At 37.5% G+C, this 18,164-nt stretch overlaps 1 protein-coding gene across 3 annotated transcripts in view; it reads right to left on the reverse strand.

The window, feature by feature from the left end:
- CUL3 (cullin 3) overlaps window positions 1–18,164 on the reverse strand; it is a 113,785-nt gene that overhangs the window by 60,195 nt on the left and 35,426 nt on the right. For 2 of the 3 annotated variants that reach the window (XM_070773164.1, XM_019977746.2), the window contains exon 2: window positions 15,313–15,510. In XM_070773164.1, coding sequence (XP_070629265.1) covers window positions 15,313–15,510 — 198 coding nt within the window. Of the gene's footprint in view, window positions 1–14,028; window positions 14,180–15,312; window positions 15,511–18,164 lie in introns of those variants that run through there. The other variant, XM_070773172.1, reaches the window with a different exon arrangement.

The raw sequence follows: 18,164 nt of genomic DNA on the forward strand, positions 1-18,164 counted from the left end.
GGGAAAAGACTTGAACAGACACTCAACCAAGTAAGATATAAAAAGGCAATCTGGCACATGAAAAGATGTTCACCAACATTAGGAAGGAAGGAAAGGCAAATTAAAAGCATGATGAGATACCACTACACACATCCATTACAATGGCTACAATATTGACATTACCAAGTGCTGGCAAAGATTCTGAATAGCTAACTTTCATACATCGCTAGTGGGAATACAAAATGGCACAATCCCACAAGCAGTCAGGCAGTTATCTTACGAAGTTAAATATACACTTACCACAAGACCCAGCAATCCCACTCCTGGGAATTTATCCTAGAGAAAGGAAAACATGTATCCACACAAAAACTTGCACAAAAATGTTCACAGCAACTCTATTCACAACCAGAAGAAACTATACAACCCAAATGTCTTGCAATAAATAAATAAGTAAAAGGATAAGCAAACTGATACACTGATAACAAGAGTATCACCCAGAAATAACAAGGAACAAACTATTGATACACACAACAGACTGGTTCAATTGCAAAATAATTATGTGAATGAAAGAAGTTAGTCTGTATGATTCCATTTATACAACATTGTTGACAAAACAAAACTACACAGACAGATCAGTGGTTGCCAAGTATTAACGGTGGAAGAAGGACGTGACAACAAAGGAAAAACAAATTTTCTGGGGCTGAAGGATATTCCATACTGACTGTGATAGCAATTACATAAACCTATACATGGGAAATAGATGGAGAAACAGTGGAAACAGTGTCAGACTTTATTTTCCTGGGCTCCAAAATCACGACAGATGGTGACTGCAGCCATGAAATTAAAAGACGCTTACTCCTTGGCAGGAAAGTTATAACCAACCTACAAAGCATATTGAAAAGCAGAGACATTACTTTGCCAACAAAGGTTCGTCTAGTCAAGGCTATGGTTTTTCCTGTGGTCATGTATGGATGTGAGAGTTGGACTGTGAAGAAGGCTGAGCGCCAAAGAATTGATGCTTTTGAACTGTGGTGTTGGAGAAGACTCTTGAGAGTCCCTTGGACTGCAAGGAGATCCAACCAGTCCATTCTGAAGATCAGCCCTGGGATTTCTTTGGAAGGAATGATGCTAAAGCTGAAACTCCAGTACTTTGGCCACCTCATGCGAAGAGTTGACTCATTGGAAAAGACTCTGATGCTGGGAGGGATTGGGGGCAAGAGGAGAAGGGAACGACAGAGGATGAGATGGCTGGATGGCATCACTGACTCGATGGACGTGAGTGTGGGTGAACTCCGGGAGTTGGTGATGGACAGGGAGGCCTGGCGTGCTGCAATTCATGGGGTCGCAAAGAGTCGGACACGACTGAGCGACTTTTCTGATCTGATCTGATACATGGGTTAAAATTCACAGAATCGTACATAAAAATTAAAAGGCTAATTTTATTGTATATTGATTTTTTTAAATTGCAACGTTTATGTTCTCAAATTGGGTCTTGTTTCCTTATTGTATAAGCTATGATGCCACAATTATTATTCATAAAAGCAACCTGAATGCCAAACAATGAAGAATCATTATTTTGAGTACACCAACCTTTACAGAGGCCTCTGCAATAATTCAAATGGACATACTACATCCTCCATTTCTGTGAACACAGCTTTCCCTGTCCTTTTTATTACACCCTCAGCAAAGATTAAAGTGGATTAGTAAATCAAAACAAAACCTTTATTTTTCAATGCCATAATAACGTAAGTTCACTGTGTTCAATGATAAACTGACATCCAAGTTGTAAGAAATACATTCTCACATCAATCAAATTACTGGCGAAGGGAAGAAGGTGGAAAGGGTAATGACAGGAGAGGGCAGCAGGTAGGAGCATGAGTGGGAGCTCAAAGGACAAGGAGGCTGCCCTTGGGCCAGCAGCTCATGGCTAGAGAGTTGAAGGATTATTAATAATCTATACATTAACTCCCCACCCTCTAACACACACACACATATTTATTCTTAATCATTAATTAAAACTTTTTCATGCTCTAAAGTTTAAATGCCTGGGGCAAATCCCAGCAAGCCCATCCTAATATCTAGGTAACACCAAGAAATTTTATCAACTAAAAGTAATAACTAAGATTTTAATTCTCAACTTTACTGAAACGAGAACTAAGCCATATAATTAATGATGATATGGAATACTGAGAAGGACTTTCTTCTTTAAAAAATCTTCAAACTCAGGACAAAACTTAATTCCAATATAGATAAACCTATGAAAAATACGGACATTTGTATTTGACATTATTTTCCACTGAAACATACACCATGTATTAAAACATCAAAAGGTACATGACTAATATGGTTCATGTGCTTAAAAAAAAAAAAAAAAAAAAGAAAGAAAACATTTAAGGATACCACAGAGAGACTATCATGTGACTTCTTAGAAATCTGTAGCATTTCAGTGTTCACTCAGGAACTAAAGAATCAAATTTGTATTTGCAGACAGTTACCCAGGGCAGTTACAAGGACTTTGATCAAGTTACTTAACCTATACATTCTGTAGTTCCTCTTCCTGTAATATGACAGGTTGATCAGATCAATGGCACTCATGCAATGCCTTAGAACCATTCCAGGGTGGGCTGTTTCCCCTAATTAATATCATTTATACCAGTGACTATGCCGAAGCCTTTGACTGTGTGGATCACAATAAACTGTGGAAAATTCTGAAAGAGATGGGAATACCAGACCACCTGACCTGCCTCTTGAGAAACCTATATGCAGGTCAGGAAGCAACAGTTAGAACTGGACATGGAACAACAGACTGGTTCCAAATAGGAAAAGGAGTACGTCAAGGCTGTATATTGTCACCCTGCTTATTTAACTTCTATGTAGAGTACATCATGAGGAACACTGAGCTGGAAGAAGCACAAGCTGGAATCAAGATTGCCGGGAGAAACATCAATCACCTCAGATATGCAGATGACACCACCCTTATGGCAGAAAGTGAAAAGGCTAAAAGGCCTCTTGATGAAAGTGAAAGAGGAGAGTGGAAAAGTTGGCTTAAAGCTCAACATTCAGAAAATGAAGATCATGGCATCTGGTCCCATCACTTCATGGGAAATAGATGGGGAAACAGTGTCAGAATTTATTTTTGGGGGCTCCAAAATCACTGCAGATGGTGACTGCAACCATGAAATTAAAAGACGCTTACTCCTTGGAAGGAAAGTTATGACCAACCTAGATAGCATATTCAAAAGCAGAGACATTACTTTGCCAACAAAGGTCCGTCTAGTCAAGGCTATGGTTTTTCCAGTGGTCATGTATGGATGTGAGAGTTGGACTGTGAAGAAAGGTGAGCGCCGAAGAATTGATGCTTTTGAACTGTGGTGATGGAGAAGACTCTTGAGAGTCCCTTGGACTGCATCCTAAAGGAGATCAGCCCTGGGTGTTCTTTGGAAGGAATGATACTAAAGCTAAAACTCCAGTACTTTGGCTACCTCATGCAAAGAGATGACTCATTGGAAAGGACTCTGATGCTGGGAGGGACTGGGGGCAGGAGGAGAAGGGGACGACAGAGGATGAGATGGCTGGATGGCATCACTGACTCGATGGACGTGAGTCTGAGTGAACTCCGGGAGTTGGTGATAGACAGAGAGGCCCCACGTGCTGCGATTCATGGGGTTGCAAAGAGTCGGACATGACTGAGCGACTGAACTGAACTGAAATGAACTGATACCAGTTTTGTGTGATTTTAAAAGTAGGGTTTTCCACTGTTTTAAAAATATAGGCATACCTTGAAGATACCATGGTTCTGATTCCAAACCACTGCAATAAACTAAGCATTGCCAACAAAACAAGTCACACAGACAGTTTTTGTTAAAGCAAGTCTCATGAATTTTTTGGTTTCCTATTGCATATAAAACTTATGTTTACATTATACAGTAGGCTATTAAGTGGGCAATAGCATTATGTCTATAATAAACAATGCATATCTTAATTTAAAAATACTTTGTTGCAAATAAATGCTAACATTATCTGAGTCTTCAAGGTGTTATAATCTTGTTGCTGGTGAAGATCTTGCCAAGGTGTTGATGGCTGCTGACTGATCAGGGGTGACTGGTGAATGCTGGGATGGCTGTGGCAATTTCTTCAAATAAGATGACAATGAAGTGTGTCACGTGAATAAACTCTTCCTGTCAGGAATGATTTCTCTGTAGCATGCAACGCTGTTTCACAGCATTTTACCAACAGTAAGAAGTGGAGTCAGTCCTTTCAAACCTGCTTCATTAACTAAGTTTATGTAACAAATCCTTTGTTGTCATGTCAACAGCCTTCACAGTATCTGTACCAGAAGTACATTTCATCTTAAGAAACCATTTTCTTTGTCCACCCATAGGCGTCCCTGGTAGCTCAGCCAGTAAAGAATCTGCCTGTGATGCTGGCGATGCAGGAGACGTGGGTTCAATCCCTGGGTCGGGAAGATTCCCCTGGAGAAGGAATGACAACCCACTCCAGTATTCTTGCCTGGAGAACGCCATGGACAAAGAAGCTTGGCAGGTTACAGTCCTTGGGGTCACAAAGAGTTGCACACAACTGAACCACTAACACACTTTAAGGTTCCAATTGTAATTCTAGTTTTTCTGCTACTTGCACCACATCTGAAGTTACTTGTGAGCCCTTCAAAGTAATCCAAGGAATTAACCTCTTCCAAACTTGTGTCAATATTGGTATTTTGACCTCTTCCCACCCATCAGGAATGTTCATCAGAAACACGCTGAAGAGGGTTGCCATAAACCTTCAATTTGTAAAAAATGCTGTCATCTGCTAAGTGCAGTAAAGCAAAAGCACAATAAAACAAGGTGTGCCTGAGACTGACAGAGCCACTGGATACGCGCTAAGTACCTTTTTCTTGACTCTAAATTTCAAAGCACACTGCTTGTTTCACTTGATGAAACCAAGTATTTACAAAAATATGAAACATTTACCATGATCAAAAATAGCATTTAAGTTCTCACAACATTTGAATTTTTCAGAGCCCTGCGTATATAATCTGGGAACTTATCGTTTTACAGATTTTACCAGTTATATAAATCCTGTTTTTCCTAAAAATGGACTACCCTGGTGGCTCAGTAGGTGAAGAATTCGCCTGCAACGCAGGAGTCACAGGATACACAGGTTCGATCCCTGGGTCGGGAACATTCCCTGGAGAAGGAAATGGAAACCCACTCCAGTATTCTTGCCTGGAGAATTCTATAGACAGAGGAGCCTGGTGGGCTACAGTCCAAACGGTCACAGTCAGACACAACTAAGCAAGCAGGCAGGGATTTCCTAAAAACGTCATTAAAAAATAATTCCTGAAGATCTCAAAATATGAAGTGATGTGATATAAACCTATCAATAAACATGGCTTAATATATAAGTGAATCTCAACAGAAGCCAAGCCATAAAGTGTAGAAGATATCTCTCCTAATCTGATGCATCCTTTGAAAAAATGCTCCACAGCTTTTCCCCTTATGCAAAGATTCTTGATCTAAAAGATTACATGGTAAATAAAGGCAACACAGGAATACAGATGCTTTTTAAAAAGCCCATCTGCCTGATTCAAATCATAGAGCTGACATCAGGTAGATGTGTGACCCTGAGACTTCATTTGTGTGAAAATGATAGTGTGTGTTAGTCACTCAGTCATGCTTGACTCTTTGCGACCCCATGGACTGTAGCCAGCCAGGCTCCTCTGTCCGTGGGATTCTCCAGGCCAGACTACTCGAATGGGTACCTGTTCCCTTCTCCAAGAGATCCTTCCAACCCAAGAATCAAACCCAGGTCTCCCACACTGCAGGCGGATTCTTTACCAAGCCACCAGGGAAGCCCAAGAACACTGCAGTGTATAGCCCATCCCTTCTCCAGTGGATCTTCCCAACCCAGGAATCAAACTGAGGTTTCCTGCATTGCAGGTTGATCCTTTACCAACTGAACTACCAGCGAAGCCTTCATTTGTGTATCAGTTTTTATAAAACAGCACTTATTTCAAGGAGTTATTGTGTGGATAAAATGAGTCAACATGCACAAAATACTTAGAACAGTGCCTAGCCCACATTAAATGCTACATAAGCATTTGCTTCCATTACAATATTACTTGTGTTACATTATTTATAAAATTATTGGAATCTTGCTGAGAGTGTCGTCTGCACAGGGTAGAATCATGGTCAATATCCTCATTACCACATTCATCATCTGTAAGCTTGACCCACTGAATCATAATCTGCATTTTAACAACATGCTCAGAAAATTTTCTGAAACACAAACACACATACATATACATTCACATATTTTATACACTGTTGATTCTCAACTCTCCATTTCCACTTGATTACTGCTTTCTTTCTCTTCTTTTAAAGAACAAAATCTCTCCATAACTAGAAGGAATTACTTTACTTCATATTTTGAGGAGTTCATAATGCAGCCAACCTCCATTAAATCTGATGAATAGATATAGCTAATTAAAAATACATATAACAAGCTTAAGACTTGTATTTCAAAGCAAACTTCTACTAATGGTTGCTTTGTTTAGTCGACCAATCGTGTCCAACTCTTTGCAACCCCATAGTCTGCAGTATGCCAGGCCTCCCTATCCCTCACCATCTCCCAGAGTTTGCCCAAGTTCATGTCCATTGCGTCGGTGATGCCTTCCAGCCATCTCATCCTCTGATGCCCTCTTCTCCATCTGCCCTCAATCTTTTCCAGCATCAGGGACTTTTCCAATGAGCCGGCTGCTTGCATCAGATGACCAAAATAGTGGAGCTTCAGTTTTAGTGTCAGTTCTTTCAACAAGTATTCAGGGTTGATTTTCCTTAAAACTGACTGGTTTGATCTTGCTGTCCAAGGCACTTTTCAGGAGTCTTCTCCAGCACCACAGTTCAAAGGCATCAATTCTTTGGCGTTCTGTCCTCTTTACAGTGCAGCTCTCACAACCACATGTGACCACAGGGAAGACCATGGCCTTGACTATATAGACCTCTGGCAGCAGAGTAATGTCTGTGTTTTTCAATACACTGTCTAGTAGGTTTGTCCTACTAAAGATTAGGAGAATTAATTTTTACTTTTGTAGATACTTTAAGAATTCACTAATGACAAGAGATTCCTGAATGGAATAAAATCCACTGCCCTTTTGATATCTTCTAGATTCACAGTACTGTTCTCATTATCTTCACTTATTTTTAGGATAAAAGTTGGCCACCTTTATCAGAGGATTTAAACCAGTATCATCAAAACTAAAGACAGCCATTTCAGGGAAATGTTTTTTTGACCACTGTCAAAAGATTCTTCTGTAAGTTTACTAATGTATACATAGTTATTAACTAAGTTTAAGAATTTCACAAAGTGTCCAAAATGAAGGTCTTAATTTAAATGGATACATAAAATTTTTTCCCCCGAGCTGACAATTCTAATATTTAAAGATTAGTTTCAACAAGCAAGCAGGATGTTAGGCACCATGGGGAATATAAAATGCACTCACTTAACAATCTCTACAAAGGAGGGTAGAAGGGAGGAGCTTAATATTAGCATTCATATGACCTCAATACAAAGTAGAATTCAATGAACAGTACTAAAGAAGTCAAAGCAGGGGCACATGATGCCTATTAGGACAACAGGTTTTCATAGTTTCATAAAGAAAATCTGCTACATGTTAAAGAAGATTTTAAAAAAACACCTAAATCTGGGATTAAAAAAAAAAAAATACATTCTTACTTCAAAAACATTCTTCTTAAAAACTTTAAAATAACACAACTTGGAAAACCAGGATTTAAGGATGAAGTCATGCCCTGAAAAATGGTAGCTTTTTACCTAATGGATGGAAAGGAAAACAAAGAACAAAGCAGTATACCACAGGACAATATGATTATCATTTGTCAAGTACTTCATTCCCAATGTTTAAGAAATACATTAAATACATTACATTAAATACATTAAAAGCACCAGTACATTATAGCATTAATGCCATAGTTCAACTCTGAACAACAGGGACACTGACAAAACAAATAGTAAAACATATACAAAGTATGGCAATAAAGCAACTACCCTCTCCTAGGTATCATGAAGAGAAAAAACACAGTTCTGCAAGATCACACAATCTAGAGTTCCCACCAAACTGACAGACTCCTGACTCAAGAAATCAAAGGTAGTCAGCCCCAAAACTAAACTGCACTTTAAAATGGTGAAACACTGCTTTATAGTAGTTAAGATTCAGTAACGAACTTGGGTAAGCAGAAGTATTACTTCATATACAGAAGACAAAACAGATGTCAGCGGTTCATACGGTTCATAGATATAAACCATAATGGCTTCCATTTGACTACTAGTGTTCTTAGAGATTCATTTCAATAGACAATTATTGATGCCAAGTATATGGAGAGCAGAAGACACAAAGATGAATGAAACAGGCCCTAGCTTAATAAATATTAAAAGAACATCACTAGAAAATACAATCAAGATTATGAGCACTGAGCTCACAGAATTTATAGTCTACTCCACAATTTAAGTAGGAATAGCTGGTGTTTAACATGGGTGAACTTAACTAAATAACACTCTAAACTTCGCTCTTCCCCAGCATTTCTCTTTCAATCCTTTTAAAGTAGAAACTACTCAATTTCCTACCCGCCTCATATTGTGACTGCTGTCTTTCTGATTCTCCATTAATCCCTACTCCTCACCCTATCCCTATCCTTAATAATCTCTATCATCCTATTTATATTCAAGTCATTCTTTCCACTCCTATTCCTTAAGGGTTTGTACACCTAGCTGAGAGCCTTCCTCTTCTTTCTGACTGTCAGTGTCACCCTAAGTGACTCTAACATTCAGTGGGTTCTTAAGTTTCTTCCAACAACTTTAAATTTAGAAAAAAGGACAAGATGGCACGAGAATGAAAGATAAGTAGCAATGAAGGACTGAAAATGGAACTTCTATTTAAACATTTTACTCCATCTTTTCCACTTCAGGCTTTTTGAAGATTAAAACCCAATAGCTCCTAGCACCCACAGAATAAAAGCCAAATCCCCTACAAAGTTAGGCCAGCTAACTTTATCATTCTCATTTCCTACAAATCCAAGTGAAGTCCTTTATGTTCCCTTTAAACTTATACTGGTCCACCATACTATGCTCCTACCTACCTACCTTTTTATTTATTCATGCCATTTCCCTTACTGAGATTATCTTTTGCCTATGTTTAACATGATGAATCTTCTATAATACTTTAGGCTCATCAAACATGACCTCCTCTTTCTACTTTGCCCTGAATTCTTCAGGCAAAATAATTCCCCTTCAAATCTGATTACCTCACTAAAACTGGGAGGTGAGGTTTCCTGCTGATAGGCACTGTGTCTTAATTCTTTTCTGGTGGGTAAGCCACAGGAGAGACTCAGTATCTATGGGACCTCTGAACTTTGCTAATGAAAATCTTATTCCCTAGTGTTTCTATCAATGTCCTTTTTAATTCACAGCAATCACTATATTTACGATATATTTTGTGCATACAATGCTATTTAAAAGGTGCTTCTACATCCATTTATATTTCCCTAGAAAGGAAAAGCACCAAAAGAACTTTATTATAAAAGCTAAGTCTACTTAAGTAAGTGGCCTACAAAACAGTCTAGAGCTTACCATAAAATTACCAACTTCATTCTCTCAATTAGTACCACTATATAAACATTTAAATTTACCTATGAATAAACATAGTATTTAAAACTCCAGTTCTTCCCATTCTCCCTCTAAAGATGAGGAGAAACATTAATAAACTGAGGAAGTAGTTTACATAGAAACATCATTTTCAGCAAAATAAAAGCAGTAGCATATGTTATTCTACAAAGAGAATTTACACACACACACACACACAAAATCAACAGGAAGTCACTTAAAAATTGAAATTATTCTCCTTCGAAGCATCATTTTTCCTACCTGAAAAACAGAGTGCTTAGAACTCATCAGGATTACAAGGCACAGATTCAAGTATATAAGTCTGTAACCTAAGTTTCAGAAAGATGGAGACCTTTGATTTAACACAAATGCATAGCCCAGTGCCTGGCATTAACAGGTCCTCAATAGGCAGTTTTCTGAATGAATGAAAAGTGAAGAGGATGAAGCTCCTCTTACTCTGCCTTCCTCACACTGATTCCATCAAAGTAAGACATTATTTGAAGAACAAGATAGGACTTTGAAAACCACTGGAATAAATATTTCTTTTAGCAATAATAAACTTTCTAGTAGAGTTGAAAAGTCAACATCTTTTCTGTTCAGCTATTTTCCTAAAAGAACTAACTTTTACAGTACAGAAATTAGTTTTTATAAACTCACTTATGAGGCTATCTTACTATTATTACTAAAAAGTAGAAATTTGGGGAAAAAGGAGGAAATTAACCTTAAGGCAAATCTAAGAAACTTGTTATTCATAACAAGATTAGGATAATAAAGTTTTTTCTATATTAAAACCAAAGAGTTTCTCCTGACCTTAAGAAACAATTAAAAATGGAAAAACTTTTATTCTAAACATGTATTATGGCACATGAAAGGACAACAGTAAACTCAAAAACTATCATTTTCCTAAGGAACTAAAATTATCAAGGTACATAATCATTATATAAATTTAATGCTCATTCAGGCTAACTAATTCCAATCATTTTATACATTAATAATCTTAAGTTCAGAAAAATTTAGTAATTTGATTCAATATTTAGTGGTAGAATCAGGTCTAATGCCTCATTCTCCCTACTTTCTATCCAGTACTTTTTTTCACTGCATCTACTTCTAAATTATTTATTATTAAACTATTATTATTTATTATTACGGAGTTCTTAGCAGTGTATAGAAGAAAAGCTAAGTCCTCTGTAGAGACTTTCTATGAACTTTGATACCACAGAACCCTAAACCATTCTCTTACCTTCCAGGCAGAAGGTGCAATGTAGAAACAGGCACTACTGATTTACATGCAAACTCTCTCTCTGCACATTATATCAGTAACATCCCTAAGTCCTATTTGGGAGAACAAATGGACTTCCTATATCAGAGGACAAACATTTTACACTACTGTATGATGGCTCTGTCAGTTAAGACTTCGGTAATAGTGTCCCCTGTAGACAGTACTGTATTTCTATGATTTTTTTCAAGTGTCTTATAAAATCAAACTAAAAATGAAATAAGATCAACAGGAAACAGAAAAATGAAAGCACAGATATCACCAGAGGTTCAAAAACTTAATTCAACTGAAACAAAGAAATCATCAGATATGCCGATACTGGCACATTTCCTAGTCAGAAATTAACTAGCTTAACGTGGTCAAATGAGTATTTGTGAAAGAAAAAAAAAATTAAAGAACATCTTCAGATGCTGCTGCTATTTCATTAATACTTATAGGAGAAATAAAAGTTCAGCAGATTCACTTTTTAATTCTTTAGCATAATCAACTTGAATACATGTTTTCTGGAATATAATGTAGAGAACTGGCTATATTTTGAAATAACAGTTAATCTTAGATATGGGACCACTTTAAGAGACTATATGAAGCTCTTAACAATTACCACAGAGTTATTGTTCACATGACTCCAATTTCCACCTAACCATGTTTCAGAGTCCAAAAATCTGTCACATTAACACTGACCTCTCACTCTGACCTTCCCTCCTCTCCTCACTTTTTGAATCAAAGCACATAAATATAGAGGTTTTTTCCCTGCATCTGTGCCCAAGCTGCAAAGCACTTCTTAAAAAAAAGGAAAAAAAAAAAAAAAGGAAGAAAGATAAATCATACATTCAGGCCAACTCCCACAGAGATATCTTTTCCCTCACTTGCCAATTCCTTAGTATATTCCCCACAGGAGCTACTCCAAGCCTCTTCATCTCATTTTCAGAAGATACACTGCTTAATTATTAGATTTGCAGTAGTTTTAGAACTAAAGCATCTCAAAGATACTCCTGCCAACTCCTTGATTTTAACCATAAATAAACCAAAAACTAAAATTTAAAGGACTACAGTTTTATAAACACTGAGGCAATATTCATGAAACTCCACATGCACCCTCAATTTCAGCATCTTCATCCATTCATTATGCCTCAGGAGCAGATTTATAGAAAAGTTAGGGATTCAGCCTGAAGCCACACTGCTTGAATACTGTTTTCAGCTAGGATACTTACTAACTTTGTGAAAGTGAAATGTTAGTCGCTCAGTTGTGTCCAACTCTTAGTAAACCCATGGGCTGTAGCCTGCCAGGCTCCTCTTTCCATGGAATTCTCCAGGCAAGAATACTGGAGTGGGTTGCCAATCCCTTCTCCAGAGGATCTTCCTGATCCAGGGATCGAACATGGGTCTCCTCTATCGCAGGCGGATTCTTTAGAATCTGAGCTACCGGTAAGTCCCTAACTTCGTGTATCTGGACAAATAACCAACACTGTGTGCCTGGGTTTCTTCATTTTTAAACAGAGGTAATAATAGTAGTATCTGGCTCCTTGTGTTGTGACCATTAACTAAGTGAACACATCCAAAAGCACTAAAAGTGGACCTAGCACATAGTAAATGCTAAATAAGACTTAGCTGGGATCATTATCATCATGCCCTGTGAGAATCTGCTCCCCTTCTACCTTTACTTCTCCACTGTTCCATTTCACATTCCCTTCATATCCAAACTTCAGCTGCTCCAAACTTCTCTTCTACAGCTTTAAACAAACCTCTTCCACTCTACTTTTGTTTTTTTGATGCCAAGATTCTTAAATTAGTCTTCATTTCTCACACCTGTTTACCATAGTTTGCTTTTGAAGATTCATCCCTCAGCTCTGGGATTTTCGTTTTTGAACTCCCAACACATATTCCTCAGTGCAAGCTACCAAATGTCAGATCTCACTCTCCAGTTCTGAGTTCCTGCCAAGCTCCAAACCCACCATATCTCTACTTGGACACCTTATTATAATCTCTCACACAAATTTCCTCACATGTAAAATGGTTTCTAAGTTGACTTCTAACTATAAAAGTTTCCAATATTAACCTAAAGCAAAATTTTTCATCTCCTCTACCCATTCTAAATCCGTTTTCCACCGAAGTTCACAATAATTCTTTTGGTAGCACCGTAATTCTCTCCCAGTAACTAAATTTTATCTTATTTCAGAATTGTTGACATCACATTTTTAGACTATCATCTTAATTAGCTTTTTCCAGGTCTTCCTCTGTTTCTAGCACACACATTCCCTCAATTCTACTTTATATCACTCTCATCTTAATCTTAAAATATTCTGTCATATTATCATCCACTTAAAAACCTCCAATAAACCTTCATTGTAAAGTTCAAATTCCTTAGCTTGGCATTCAAGTTTTTCTCCAATCTATTCCCAAATCAACTCTGCAACACTACACTCCACTAATCCCCATGAATTGTTACACACCTCAATCCAACTCTACTTACCACCAAGTTTATTTCTGTATAATCATGAGACATCTGACATCCTGGAAACACCTGCTGCATCGTTCACTTATATTCGAAATTTTTCATGGTTCAGTTCAATTTCATCCTTTCCTATGAAATGTTACAGCCCACGGTAGTATCTCCCTCATTTGAATAACTAAGCCATTTATTGCCTATACAACTCATTTGCCCTTTAATTATGTAATGCCACACACTGTTATCTAAATATGTATATCATCTCTCACATCAGAATAAAAACAAAAACAAACCTGGAAAGGGACAGCATCATATCTGTTTGCATCTACTACATTTTCTTAGAAAGTTGTACAGTTAGGCACTTAACAACAACAACAAAAAAAACTACTGAATGAATGAAGAACTTAATCCCCTTGCTTCATGAGACACTAGCTACCTGCTCATGTAATTCCATTTAAGAGAAAAGAATTACAGAAGAGTAGAAATATAAAGTGATTATTTTGTAACCATTGTAGAAATAATGATTCATGCAAGAATCATCAATGGATGCTAAAACCATCACATGAAAAGTTTCTTGGGGAACAGGATATTTACACAGTCTCAAAATATATCTGAACAAATTACTTATGAATTACAAAGGGAAAAAAGGTACCTTCACAGTGGAGAAATCTGGCGGACACCAAGTGATCAAAGTTAACATCACCAATAATGGGATAAACTGACATCATGTGCCTCCTGATGTGTTGCACTGAGGACACAACATCACTTATGTATAATTCCTGCCAAAAACGCACAACCTGAAACTAGTCATGAGGAAACAATCAGACAAACCAAAAACCGAGGGACAATCTACAAAACAACTGACCTATACTCTCAAAAATGTCAGTGTGCTCAAAGACAAAAGCAGGCTGAGAAATTGAGTGAGTGATCCTGGATGAAGATCCTGGATCAGGAAACATACTGCGATAAAGGACATCACTGCCACAAAGGACACCGGTGAATCTGAATGTGGATCATATTAGGTAATAGTTTTATGTTCATGTTAAGCTGCCTGGTTTTAAATATTGTTCTTTGGTTAAGTGAGAGAATTTCCTTGTTCTTAGGAGAAATATTCCAAAGCATTTGAGTGTAAACGGATCCAAAACTAATTCTCTGTCTGGCAATAATAATAATACCAATAATAGTAATAACAAATACCAATAGAAAATTGGCTAAAATGTGGCAAAATCTTGACAACTGGTAAATCTACAATATAAAGAAATTATTGTACTACTGATGCAACTTTTCCATTTTTTTTTCAGAACAAAATTTAAAAAACAAATACCCTAATACCACGCAAAAACTCTGAGACGTTTTTATTTATCTGTGGTATTTTACATCTTATCTGACAATCTTAAAGCAGGACATACTTATAGTGGAAGAGTCTGCTTTATAAAAAACATTTGTTCTAAAAAAAAAACAAATACATCTTTTTGGAACCAAAGAACCATTTTATAATGTTAACACTCCAACACTAATTTATCTTAAAAAATTCCTATTCGTTGTAATAAAACTCAGTTAAAATGAATAAGGCCAATTTCATTTGTAAAAAGTCTTAGACATCATTTTTTAAACAATGTAGTCATCTTACTTTCAAATATACAAAGACGACAAAACTAAAATGGGCAGATAAGCATTTTAAAGAAAATGATAATCTATAATTAACTTATTCATAAACAACCATATGTATATTAAATTTATTTCTGAAATTATACTTATCAAAGATCACAAATTCCACCTTCCCTTAATTATCAAAAATTCTAATTTAGCTGAATATAAGTTTTTAAGTGAGGTTTTACAACATTGCTACTATTATTTCTATAGGCTTCCTGGAACCTTTAAAAATAATTCTTCTAGGTTCAATACAGTTAGCAATAGTCCTTTAAAAGTTGGATACCTTATTTATGAGATGTTCGGTAACAACTTCTCTTAGTCCAGTGTAGAGCTTTTCTCCATGTTTATGCAAAACCATTGTATATGCATTTCTATAGAGCTCCTCAAAACTAAGACCACTGTTATTCTTACGCTGGATTTCTTGAATTGCATTTTTCAGAAGGTCCCAAATGCTGTTTACATATTTTTCATCCATGGTCATCTGTAATATCCAAAAGAGAGAAAGAGACAAAAAAAAAGAAAAAACCAATGGTTGAAAATCTTTCTGTATTTGTCCATATAGTAAATATTTTATTATATGATTATGATTTGTCCACATAGTAAATATTTTATTATGATTATGATTACATATCTCTATGACTTACAAGGATGCTAACAATCTATTTTAACAGAAATAATTAAATTTAAAATACATTTAAAATAGTTTTTAGAGCTGAAAGAAGCAATTTTAAAATATCATTTTAAGACCTCCCTCCTTCCTTATCTGCAGCACAACCCTCCACTTTAAATAAAATCGTAATTCCAGATGTTAATACTTGTTTTAGCCAAAAATATAGGACGTCTTTTCCCTAAGTTTATTTAGTAGATACAAGCTCATATGTTCCTTGATGAAAAAACATTGGGGACATGAACACTATTTTCCTCTCCTGAAGATCTGCAGAGCTCCTTAGCAAATTAAAGATGAGGAGATCTGCAATTAAAAAACAAAACAACAATAAATCCACACATTTTCTTTGTTTAACCTAGTATTCTCTCATTTTCCACCTTTCCCAGTTTAGATTCCATGGTCTGTCATTTCTGAGCCCTGTTGCATACACCCATAAATAACTCGTCTCTTTCCCCCACTTCAAAATACTTGCCATTCTACACCCCAACTGCCCACCTACCCTCACAGGCACTCACAAAGCTGAATGTAACTACAGACATACATATATACAACCGTATTCAATCCATCTCAATTTAAATTCATAACCACAAACCATATGTGGGCCCTTAATACAATCCCACGGTTCTACTTTTCTAGTCTAACTCTACTTTCCTAGATGATTTTATGCTGTCTCCTCCATCCTCAACCCTAGGATAATGACTTGCTTCCTGTTCCACTGAGAAAACAGAAACAACCTGAAGAGAGCGTCATATCCACTAACCTATATGACTGTACACCAACATAACCTGCTAGCTCTTGTGCTTGAAGTGCCAAGTTCTTATACTCAAATTACAGCACAGGTACCAGAAACAGACATCATCAAGGGACTTAGAAATGCAGAATTTCAGGCCCCATCCCAGACCAATGGAACTGTATCTGCAGTTTAACAAGCACCCCAGGTGATACCTGTACAGAACAAAGTTTAACAAGTATTACTCTAGGTCCATCCCAAGTCACCTATTCATGGACCTCCCTATAGCAATCTACCTTTCCAGCATCATCAAAATTTTCCTCTGTGCTAAGTAATTTCCATCTGCAATTTATATCCTCAGTTTCCCACCTTAAAAACAAATCCTCACAATCCCACATATTTCTCCAGCACCATCAGAAAACCTTTTTTCATTTACAACACAATCACAGAGCTAGGGAGAGGACTTCTATATCTATTATCCCCAGGTCACATTTTGCCCACTGTATCTTGAATCCATTCTAATAAGGCTTTCATATCTACCGTTTCACCAGCCCAGGTGGAGCTAGTGGTAAAGAACTCTCCTGCCAATGCAGTAGACGTAAGAGATGCAGGTTCGATCCCTGGGTCGGGAAGACTCCATGGAGAAGGAAACAGCAACACACTCCAGTATTCTTGCCTAGAGAATCCCTTGGGCAGAGGAGCCTGATGGGCCACAGTCCATAGGTTCGCAAAGAGCTGGACACAACTGAAGCGATTTAGCACACACACACACTCCACCATTTCACAGAAACTACTCTACAGAAGGTCACCAGTGACCTTCCACACTGCTATTTCTAACAAAGTCTCACTTCTCATCTTACTTGACCACTCTGGTAGCAATTCAAAGGCCCAATTATTCAGATTGATACAGATTCCTCCCTTGCCTTTCAAGCACTACCATCTCTTGTTTTTCTTTCTATTCCACTCGCTCCTATTTTGCCAGCCTGCTTACTGATTCTTACACATCACCACAACCTCCAACTCTTGTCAGAACCTCTTATCTATCCAAACTCAGTTTTCAGGTGAAGTTAACTCATCTGGTCTCCTGGCTTTAAGTCAACCTCAAAATTTACATATCCTGTTGGGAGCCACCCTCTCCCACCAACCACTTAATACCAGGTTCCCATATCCAGCCCTCTAACTCAATACTGATACTTGAAAATCTACTAAGGGTCTCAATCACATCTAGAACAGAATGGCTAATCTTTCCCCCTAAGTTGGCATCCCTACAGTCTTCTCCAGCGAGAAGACATCCACTCCATCTTTCCTGGTGCTAAGGCCAAAAAGTTTGCAGTCAGTCCCCTTTAGTCTATCACCTCACTACTAATCCAAGAGGAATTTCTGTTGTCTCTATCTTCAGTCTTCAAGATGGCAGAGTAAAACGATGTGCACTCATCTTCTGCTGCAAGAACTCCAAAATTGCAACTTGCTGAAGAACAATCATCGACAGGATAATGTTGAATCCCACCAAGAAAAGATACCCCCCACATTCAAGGGCAAAGGAAAAGCTCCAACAAGACAGTTCAGTTCAGTCGCTCAGTCATGTCCGACTCTTTGCGACCCCATGAATTGCAGCACGCCAGGCCTCCCTGTCCATCACCAACTTCCGGAGTTCACTCAGACTCACGTCCATCAAGTCAGTGATGCCGTCCAACCATCTCATCCTCTGACGTCCCCTTCTCCTGCCCCCAGTCCCTCC

This window comes from Bos indicus, chromosome 2, assembly GCF_029378745.1.
Source record: "Bos indicus isolate NIAB-ARS_2022 breed Sahiwal x Tharparkar chromosome 2, NIAB-ARS_B.indTharparkar_mat_pri_1.0, whole genome shotgun sequence".
NCBI classification, from domain to species: domain Eukaryota; kingdom Metazoa; phylum Chordata; class Mammalia; order Artiodactyla; family Bovidae; genus Bos; species Bos indicus.